Here is a 10,991-nt window from a genome sequence, read left to right on the forward strand (position 1 = left end):
AAACAAAAAATCCTAATGATAGGGAATAAGGATAAAGAATCCTACTATAAAATTTATTGAAAGGAACAAAAAAAAACTTATAATTATTTTATCAGTTCGGCTTACATTTTCAATTTAATATGAGTTGGACTAGATCTAACGATCAATAACTAATCATACCGATAAAAAAGCCATACAAAATAAACTCTGATTTAATTTCTTAACAGTCTTATATTAAATATTTGTATTAAAAGTTATCCCACAAGACACATAATTGTTTCTATTTATAGTATTTAAAAGTTAATTAAACGAATAAAACAGAAATTCCTAATGATAGGGAATAAGGATAAAGTATCTTATCATAAAACTTATCGAATGGAGAAAGAAAGGAAACAACAAAAATAAAAATAAAAATAACTTTGTAATAATTTCGTCTATAAAAGCACGGAAAAAAATATCCATTTCTCATTCACACTCCTCTCTCTCTCCCTCTTCGGCTCCTAAAGATGAGAACTCGGTTAGTATTCTTGTTTTTCTTCCTAATCCAGTACTCTGCGGGTGCAGCGGAACTCAATGAAGCGTCTTCTTCGTTGTCGCCTGAGAGGCTCGATTTGGACACTGGCGGGCTCAGCAGAGCCAGCTTTCCGAAAGGCTTTGTGTTCGGAACGGCGACGTCGGCTTACCAGGTCGAAGGCATGACCCACCAGGACGGCCGTGGGCCCAGCATTTGGGATGTTTTCGTCAAAACTCCCGGTGAGCAAAATCTTATACATTCTTCAGATTCATATAATCACAAATCTTCATACCCATTTCAGTTTTTTTTTCTTTTTTTTTTGGTAGAAAATTATATTCTTTTAAGTTGAATACAGATTACTGAAACTGAAATGAGTGTTTTTTGAAAACAGGAATTATTGCTGATAATGGCACGGCGGAGGTTACAGTAGACCAGTATCACCGTTACAGAGTAAGCCTTTTTTTCTTCTTTTTTTCTCACCCCTTTTGCTTCTTGAAATCTTTCTTTTTCTTCTTTTTTATTTTTATTTTTTTGCTGAATCTCTGTTTTCACGGTTACGTTCCGCCGTGTGGTTCTCCCAGCAAATTTAGAATATCCTATTTTTGGGATGCATTTGCGGCCTAATATTAGCGATTAAAATGACCTTATCCATTCGCTATTTTACCTACAACTTCTGAACTTGCCACTTTTAGGGCCTGTATAGATTTTTAATTTGAATTGTGATCTAATTTTATGAAAAAAAAAAATTTATTATAGTAAAAAAGTAATAAAATTTTAATTTTAAATTTAAATTAATAAAGGTCCCGTTCAGATTCGAGCTTTACTATAATAAAAAGTTTTTAGAAACAGTCACAAGGGCCCGTTTAGTTTGTTGATTCGAGTTTTTAATTTGAGTTGAGATATAATTTTATGTGAGAGTTTTTTACTGTAGTAAAAAAGTTAGATGTGATTATTTGTGAGAGTTTTTTACTGTAGTAAAATTTGAATTTTAAATTCGAATCAGCGAAATGAACGAGGTCTTAACTTTTTTACTAAAGTAAAAAGCTCTCACACAACATCGCATCTCAATTTGAATTAACGAACTGAACGAGATATCTTATTCTAATTTACTCTCTGAATTATAAATTAATGCCACTTAATCTCTCATATTAGAATTACTGTTATGAAATGACAAAAAAAAAAAAAAACAAATAGAAAAACAGAGAATTGGCTTCACATAATTCCTTTTAAAGAATGTATGATAAAACAAACGGAAAACATGACCACATAATCTCACTTTCTGTTTTTTTTTTCCTTGAAGAAAAATGCCTACATGGAAGTTCATGAATGATTTGAACTAAAATTTAAATTTTTATGAGAAAAATATTATACCAAAATTATTTTTGAACCGGAGTTTAATTCTATGCTTGCTCTCTAAGTATGATTAATTCAAAATTTTAAAGGTAAAATGAAAGTTTTTAAAAATTACTAGTGACTTTAAAATTGAGTGGACTGAAGTAAAAATAATACATGAATTTTGTCATTCTTATATGAGAGACAGCTGATAACGTTCTCAAGAAGTTTCCATTTCAATATTTTTTTGTAGTTCTACGGTCTCTTCCACTGTAAAATCCTTCTTCCTTTTTATCATTTTTATAGGAGAAAAACTAAACACATTCACCGACAAAACATGACAAAAAAAGTAGAAGAAATATATTTTAAATGACATTTATTTTAAAAGTTATGTTTAATTTAAGATTATGATTTTTAATTATATTATAGTATTTTTTTTATAAAAAAATTAAAATCATAAATAATAATTTTAAATCTAAAACCAAATAAATTTCACCTAAGCCCTTTTGGTTTATGAATTAAAATTATAAAATTAAAATTATTTTTTATTTATGTGTATTTTTTTAAAAGAAAATATTATAACAAATTATGAATCATGATTCAGATTTAAAGCATTCGGCAAAGGGGTGGTCCCATAGGACGTGGTGCCCACTCTACCTTAGATATAGACAATGATTGTGTCTAGTCACGGGTTTATTTTTGACAAAAGAGCCAAGACCACTGTCAAGAGAGTAGCCAGTGGGACCTGGCAATTACTTTCTTTTGTCTAAAAGATCTTTCACTAGATTTTTCTATCCCCAAAAAAGCCCTTTTATTCAGATTTTGGCTTTGTGTCAACTAAAGAGTAACGTTTATTTGATTTGAGGGTTGTATTTCTATGTCGACTTTTTTTAGGGTTGTATTCGATTTTGATTTTTATCGGTTTTTTACGGTTTATAAATTATATAGGGTGTGTTTAAAATTAGTTTTAAAAATAAAAATAAAAATAAAAATGGTTTATAAATTGTATTTATTTAATAAATATTTTGAAAACGAAAACGAAAATAAAAAAACAGTGAAAATAATTTTTGTGAATGAATTAAAAAACGGTTGAAAGTTATTTTTTTTTCTGTTTTTATTTTTTAATATTTATCAACAATGTTATAAGATATTAATTAATAATTATAACCAAATACGATTTCATTTTTTATTATACTTTAAATAATCTCTTAAAAAATTTTAAAATGTATGATTCTCAAAATAATCTCATTTTTATTTTTATACTGAAACAAATCATTTTGAAAACGTTACCAAACGGACCATGGTCTTTCTATGGTGTCGTTCTGACACATGGTCTTTCTATGGTGTCGTTCTGACACTATACTCATTTACAAGTAATCATATCAAGTTCGCATCTAAATTGTATATTATTTAAGATTGGTAAATTTACCATTCTATTACATTCAAAGTTCAAAAGTAATTGTATTCTTAGCATTAGTGCCACAAGGACGCCATGATAGAATCCCTTTTGAAGTTACAAAATCTACAAAACTGAAATAAGGGTACCGCACGGGGACAAACTTTATGTCCATTTGTAGTACTATTTGTCATGGAGATATTTGAAAATTTGAATCTTATTTTGTTGTTTCAGGAAGATGTTGATATCATGAAAAAACTCAACTTTGATGCCTACAGGTTTTCAATTTCATGGTCCAGAATTTTTCCAGGTAATTACCCAACTTCTTTTAGTCCGGAGACTCAACTTTAAACTCCCTTTTTGTTAGGAAAATTTTTGTAGGACACCATTTTGAAATGATGGATTTTTATTAAGTTTCATTAAATTGTCATACTTTTTTAATTTGATGCGTTTCCAGTGCAATCCAATAGTTGAAAAATATTATCCTTCCGTCACAAAGTTCTCTTTGTCATAAAATTGTTGCAACTACTTTAATTTAATAATTTGTCTATTAAATTAAAGTATCAAATTAAAAGTAAATTAAAAGTCAACGCAATCCAACAGCTTCCTAATGTTTTTTTATGTTTTTGTCAATGTAGAGGGTGCTGGAAAAGTAAATTGGAAGGGGGTTGCGTACTACAATAGGTTGATCAACTACATGATCAAAAGAGGTAATTTCTTTGGTGCATTTTGAAATATGTATATATTTCATTACCAGTTGTATTGTTATTCTGTATTACGGTTGCCAAATAAGCTTATAGCAACCTCATTACAATTTACAAATAGTGGGGGACTTAATAAGTAGGTTTTATTTCTACAGGCATTACTCCATATGCAAATCTATACCACTATGATCTTCCTGAAGCATTGGAGGAGAAGTATTTAGGATTGCTCAATGACCAAGTAGTGTAAGTACCATGACACCAAAAAAAAGAAAAAAAAACAACTCTTGTGGACGTGGTGTATCGGAATCTCGCAATATTTTTATATCCTCTGGTGTAACATAGAACTTGAAATGTACTTTTACTACTTTTTCGCAGAAAAGATTTTGCAGATTATGCCGACTTTTGTTTCAAGACATTCGGAGACAGAGTAAAGAACTGGATGACGTTCAATGAGCCAAGAGTTGTGGCTGCTCTTGGTTATGACAATGGATTACATGCCCCAGGGAGGTGCTCCAAGGAATTTGGGAACTGCACAGCTGGGAATTCAGCAACGGAGCCTTACATTGCTGCTCATCATTTGATTTTGTCACACGCTGCTGCAGTTCAAAGATACCGCGAAAAGTATCAAGTCAGTTGAACATTTATTTTTGCTTTAGATTCATGAAACAATTTTGAAGCCTGTCTTAATTTACTAAAAATAAGTATTTTCATTTCAGAAAACACAAAAAGGAAGGATTGGAATTCTCACGGATTTTGTCTGGTATGAGCCACTTACTCGGTCAAAGGCTGATAACTATGCAGCACAGAGAGCGCGGGACTTTCATATCGGATGGTAAATTTCCTTTCTAAGTTAAGATATCAACAACATGCATGTTTCGCATTCTCATCATTAGTAGTTCAATCTTGGGCGTCTTTTCAATGAATGGTTACTTGGTATAACTTGCACCTGAAAAGGATTACATTCATATTAATGTAAAAAATGTATTGTAATTTCAAGAAATGCTTTTACCAATGCCAACTTTCTTACATATCGAATTCGCATAGGTTCCTTCATCCTATTGTATATGGTGAGTATCCAAGAACAATACAAGAGATAGTAGGAGAAAGGCTACCCAAGTTCACAAAAGAGCAGGTTAAGATGGTTAAGGGCTCGATCGATTTTGTGGGTATCAACCAATACACCTCATACTACATGTATGATCCACATGCGTCAAAACCAAAGGTCTTGGGGTACCAGCAGGACTGGAATGTGGGATTTGCATGTAAGTTTTCCCCCTCTTCATCTTAGAACATATATAACAGTTAGTAAACAGAACTAACATTTTTCCATTGCTAACTCTTTTATGTGCATTTCTCTTTAATCTTTCAGATGCTAAGAATGGAAAGCTAATTGGTCCTAGAGTAAGTTTCAATAATCCATTTACATATTCCTTTCTAATAACAACCATGGCCTCAAAGTTTTTTTTTTTTTTCTTTTTTCTTTTTTCTTCATAACACAATCATTTGAAATTTGCAGGCTTATTCTGAGTGGCTTTACCAAGTACCATCGGGCTTGTACAAATGTTTGATGTACTTAAAAGAGCGTTATGGAAACCCGACTGTAATCCTATCTGAAAATGGTACAACAAAGTTGATTTCTTGGTTTATTTTCATTGTTAGTTGATCGAATATTATTTAATTTTGCCATAATATTACTGGATGCAACTTAATCAATTGCTTCTGGGAAAAAACACATTGCAATTTTTTTTAAGCTTTATGTTATGAATGTTTCAGGTATGGATGATCCAGGCAACGTGACACTTGCTCAAGGATTGCATGACACCACAAGGGTCAACTACTATAGAAGCTACTTACTTCAACTGAAGAAGGCGGCCGATGACGGAGCCAATGTGATTGGTTACTTTGCTTGGTCTTTGCTTGACAACTTCGAGTGGCGGTTGGGCTATACTTCCAGATTTGGGATGGTCTATGTTGATTACCACAGCCTCAAAAGATACCCAAAGATGTCTGCTTATTGGTTCCAGAAACTGCTTAAAAGAAACAAGTAGAGCAATCCGGACTGTTGTCTAGGGAGCAGTCTTTTTAGTTTTTATGCAGGACTCTTTTTTCCTATGGGACAAATAAGTCTCTCTCCTTAGTTGTCAATAAATAATTTTTTCTCTGCTACTGGTGTAATTGCAATGTTCAAAATAAAAGTTTGCCTCTCTTAGCTTCTTTTATGCTTTCTCATGCCTCCTAGAGTCGCATTGTCGAGTCGCATTGTCGAATTGCATAGTATCGGTGTTGCAATTTGCCCGAACAGGCAACAACTACCACCTCATTTGATTCTTCTATAGGAACTCAGAACGTTTGGATCTGGGAGTACTTGCAAGACAAACTCTCTTATGTTCAAGTCAGAATTTGTTCGAAACAAGTAATACAAGTTCTTAAATCAGAAAAAATAGTACTTGTCTCCCACCCCCCACCGCGTATTTAAAGGCATTCGGTTGCGCCTTATGACGCAGCCACATTCATTGAAATGCCCCCCCTAGAGTTGTAGAAGTTTTTATTATTAGATATAAATTCTTAAAAGAAATTTTAGTCATGCCCCTACTTAATTAAAAAAAATTATAAGTACACATGCACTCAATAAAATTACATTTTTATGCCTCCACTAGTAATAGAGTTATAAGAAGGTTTGGCTCAAATTATTAATAGATAACAATTTGGCTTTTCATGCTTAAATATTAGAAATTAACTCCCCCAACTCTACTGTTGGCAACAATGGTAAAATTGATAATGACTGTCTATATTGGAAGGGAAAACACTCAGTGTGTTGCAGATGTTTCACTCTTCAGGGATAGTTAGGAACTTAAAATAATTTATGCTCTTACCAAATCACATTTAAATAATAATAGATCACTTCTGCAAAGGGGGATAAGAGAGGGAGGGGCGCTAACATGAGGCGCGGAGGCAGGTTGGGCTAAGCAAGCGCGGGCCATCCCCCTTTGCGAAAAGCATATCATGAGGCTTTGCCGGCTGCTAAATTAGTCTTGTGAAAAGGAAACTACGGCCGTGTTTGGAGTTAGTTTTGTTTTTGTTTTTCACATTTCTTGAGAGAAAAAAATGAAAACAGGAGAGAAACGTCGTTTGGCACAATTAAAGATAAAAAACGGAAATGAAAACGATTTTTTGGTTTAGTGTAAAATGGGAGAGAAATGAAAAATGACTTTTAGTCGTTTTTCATTTTTTGTTTCCGTTTTCTCCTCTCTCGAGCAAAGAGAGAGACAATAATGAATTTTTTTATACTGAAAACAATCTCTTGATAAAAACTACTAAACGCATTTTAAAAATGATTTATGTCTGAGATTGAAAACATTTTCATTTCCATTTTCATACAAAAATAAAATCATTTTAAAACGAATTCCAAACGTACCCTACTACTTTCACATTCATACCCCAAATGCACTTTATCATAATGCATTGGTGGTACGTTGTAAATAGGATGGAAGAACTCTTAAATCATCAAGCTTTATTATTCCTCCTTCCATGACAATTATAAAGATGTTATCCACTTCTTTCATGACAAATATGAAGATGAGAAGTTAGAGTTGGGTGGCCAATCATTTATCTGAATTTAAAGTGGCACGACATAATATCAATCTATCCCATAATCACCAGAAGTTACACTCTAGTAGACGTTGATCTCCTCCTCAAGCTAACCTCTACAAGTTAAATGTTCTGATATCATCAGAGATCATACCGGTTGATAGCCCCTATTAGCTCCTATCAAATATTGCTATTCTCCTGAAAAAAGGCTTGTGATTAATCCTTTTATGCATTCAATAAGGAATGTAAATTCATGGCTAAGTGGGAACACCAAAAGCCTTTAATTTATGTTTGAGAATTTAGTATTATTCATTTTGGAGTTTTTAGAAATTCAAGAGTTTGAGTTTATCATTGTATTTTATTTTGGAGTATTTAGAAATTTAGGAGTTGGAGTTTATTATTGCATTTAGTTTGGAATTTTAGAATTCTAAGAGTTCATCTTTCTCATCCGCTTCCCCGCTGCATCAGCCTCCAATGGGCAAGGGATATTATCTTGCCTTTTTACTTTGTTGAATCAATTCTCTCGAGCTTTTTTCATTGTTTGGGTGTTTTCACTATGTGTTTTGGTCCCTCGATTTGTTTTAATTTTTCATCGATTGTAGTGATTTTTTTTTTAAAAGAGTCATTTGTATGCAAGATACTTTGTGTGTCTAGTTGGTTCTCCGATTTTGGAACCCGACATACATTTCAACCTGTTGAAAGTTTCCTTCGAATTTAGTTGTGGTACCTGTTAGTGTTCAAAGTCGAGTTTTCTTGTATATTGGGGGCTATTTGCGTTGATATTAGTGCTTGTACTTCTTTGAGTTGCAATGCAATTTCTCTTTTAAAATAAAATGAAAAGAGTGGACCTTTTTAATTTTATTGTGTTTGGTATGGATTCCATTAATACAGAGAGATTAAAATTAGAATACTTTGAAGAATTTAAAACCATCACCTAATTCATTTCCTTCTCTTTTGTCTCTAGCCGGTACCACCATAGATACAAAATCCTTCCACTAATCCTAAACAAGTTTTGAGCAAAATGTTAATAATAAAGTAGGAGTATAAAAAGTTTTCTTCAAAAAATGTTATAACCATTAAAACCACGTCTACATATGTATTACAATATAAAATTAGGATTCTAAATCTTAATGGGAAAGCATGCCCCTCGTCGGCCATATCTACTTCCATTATTGATGCTAATTTATTGCATTACTACTTATTTTTATGAACGCTTTTAGTGATAATGAAAATCCGATATGATTTAATGCAGATTTTGGCCATCTTTCATTGAATTAAATAAGCAACAGAATTTTAGGAAATTGAAACGTGGTAATGCTGGAGAAAGATTAATATGGTTTGAAGCAGATTTTCCCATCTTACATTGAATTAAATAATAACAAAATTTTATTAAACTGAAACGTGGTAATGCTGGAGAAAGATTATTATGGTTTGAAGCAGATTTTTCCAGCTTTCACTGAATTAAATAATAACAAAATTCTGGAGAAAGGAAATTGTAACGTGGTAATGTCTTTTCAAAAGAATAATTAAAAAAAAAAACGTGGTAATGCTGGAGAAAGAGATATCACCAAAGATACGAGTCAAATGATTCTTGAAAAACTTTTAATATACATATTTTTTTCTCTTTTTTGCTATCTATAAAGACACGTTACATATCATACTTTCTCTCTCCCTCTCTCTCTCTGCATTCTAATTTCCTAGATGAGTGTTAACCACTTTTCATATTTTATGGGTAAAATGAATCCTTTAAATTAAATGAATCCTTTAAACTTTAGGAGACATTTAGAAATAAAATATAAAGTTCAAGAGCATTTATGATTATCAGAGACAAATGGCATATTTAACTAGTAAACATATTATTTACGCCAAGTATTCATCAATAAATAAACGATTTATGTTGCATAAATAAAATAAAATAAAAAGAATACGATATTTTCTTCAAAAAGAAAAAACATTTCAGTAAAAAAATATGCCTTTTGCTCCATCTTTGCCCTTAGGGGCAAATCATAAATTAGCCCAACTGTCTTGTCTTTCTTTTTCTTTTTTCAACTACGTGTCATTCCCAAAGTCCCACTTTACAATTGTCACCATTAACAATTTTTTAGTTTTAGATGATTAATACACAATATAGGGATAGTAACTTACATACATGATTTGATCAAGATTGCGAAAGACACTTACAGAATATAGGGATAGTGTCATTCCCTTTTCTTTTCTTTTTTTGTTTGGTATGGCGAGCAGAATTCGAAATTGTGCTTTCCTATTGCAGAAAAGATTTTGCAGATTATGCAGACTTTTGTTTCAAGACATTTGGAGACAGAGTGAAGAACTGGATGACAGTTGACACAAAAGTAGTATCATTTTTCAGCAAAAACAAAAGGGAAGGATTGGAATTCTGTTAGATTTTAACTGGTATGAGCCTCTTACGAGATCAAAGGCTGACAACTATGCAGCACAAAGGGCACGGGACTTTCACGTTGGATGGTAGGATCGTTCGTAACCCCTTAAGATATTGACAACATGCATGTCTCTCATTCTTGATGAATAAAACTCAAGAAGTTGGAGGGATAAATAAGGAAAGAATAATACACTAGCAAATTTATTTTTGTTCTTCAACAAATATAAATTATGAGAATTCAATGATAAAGGTCTTAGTGCACTATTTTGAACCGTCACAATATTTTTATCAAGATTATGTCTTTTTTGCATACCTTTTTATTTTATATGATTTTGATGAAATTTAATGTTCAGAATCATGTATTGCCAGTATTGTGTTCCTATTCCAGTTCATTTGAATTCATGAATGATTAGATTGACTTAATCAGAAAAGGTTTTTATTTATTAAGTGTACAAATTTTTGTCTGCTTAAGTGTGAAAATCTAGATCAGATTTGAATTTTCTTTAACCAATTAGACAACCATGTGACGATCTCATTGACTTGACATAGGTTTCTTCATCCCATTGTATATGGTGAGTATCCAAGAACAATGCAAGAAATAGTTGGGAAAAGGCTACCCAAGTTCACAAAAGAGGAGGTTAAGTTGGTGAAGGGCTCAATAGATTTTGTTGGTATCAACCAATACACTAGCTTAGTTTGGAATTGCTTTTCCATCTCAAAATCAGCTTCTGCTTGTAGCAGAAGCTGATTTTAGTGTTTGGTAAATTTCCTTAAAAGTGTTTTTTGAAGAATTTTTCAAGAATCTACAACCAAAATCAGAAGCAGCCTAAAGACAACTTTAGTTTTAGATTGTGCGGGAATCAGCTTAGTACAATTAATGAAACTTTCATAATACTCCTAATAAAATTTAAAATTGGCCATCTTCCCAATTTAAAATTCATACTCGTAATATAATATAATAATAATATTATAACAAATAATATCATAATTATATTAATAATTCTAATATTATTATTTTATCATATAATATGATATTATAATAATATTATAATTATTTTAATAATATGATATTATAATTAT

The 10,991-nt window shown here is 31.7% G+C and overlaps 1 protein-coding gene and 1 pseudogene across 1 annotated transcript; both read left to right on the forward strand.

The window, feature by feature from the left end:
• Positions 1-453: 453 nt before the first annotated feature.
• LOC21400400 (beta-glucosidase 44) lies at positions 454-6,142 on the forward strand. Its single transcript, XM_010099285.2, has 11 exons — positions 454-732; positions 885-943; positions 3,456-3,531; positions 3,860-3,931; positions 4,081-4,168; positions 4,301-4,553; positions 4,642-4,757; positions 4,970-5,187; positions 5,295-5,326; positions 5,442-5,544; positions 5,699-6,142. The coding sequence occupies exons 1-11, from the start codon at positions 486-488 to the stop codon at positions 5,971-5,973; spliced, it is 1,539 nt and encodes a 512-aa protein (XP_010097587.1). The 5' UTR covers positions 454-485; the 3' UTR covers positions 5,974-6,142.
• A 722-nt stretch (positions 6,143-6,864) lies between these two features.
• Positions 6,865-10,991, forward strand: part of LOC112091831 — a 7,478-nt pseudogene continuing 3,351 nt past the window's right edge.

This window comes from Morus notabilis, unplaced genomic scaffold, assembly GCF_000414095.1.
Source record: "Morus notabilis unplaced genomic scaffold, ASM41409v2 Scaffold884, whole genome shotgun sequence".
Classification (NCBI taxonomy): domain Eukaryota; kingdom Viridiplantae; phylum Streptophyta; class Magnoliopsida; order Rosales; family Moraceae; genus Morus; species Morus notabilis.

What these genes read in the sequence shown, in the direction of transcription:
- LOC21400400 (XM_010099285.2), top strand. Translation starts at nt 486, where the DNA reads ATGAGAACTCGGTTAGTATTCTTGTTTTTCTTCCTAATCCAGTACTCT. An exon ending in ACCAGTATCACCGTTACAGA is followed by an intron (nt 944 to 3,455) that starts GTAAGCCTTTTT and finishes TTGTTGTTTCAG; the next exon opens with GAAGATGTTGATATCATGAA. An exon ending in GAAAGCTAATTGGTCCTAGA is followed by an intron (nt 5,327 to 5,441) that starts GTAAGTTTCAAT and finishes TGAAATTTGCAG; the next exon opens with GCTTATTCTGAGTGGCTTTA.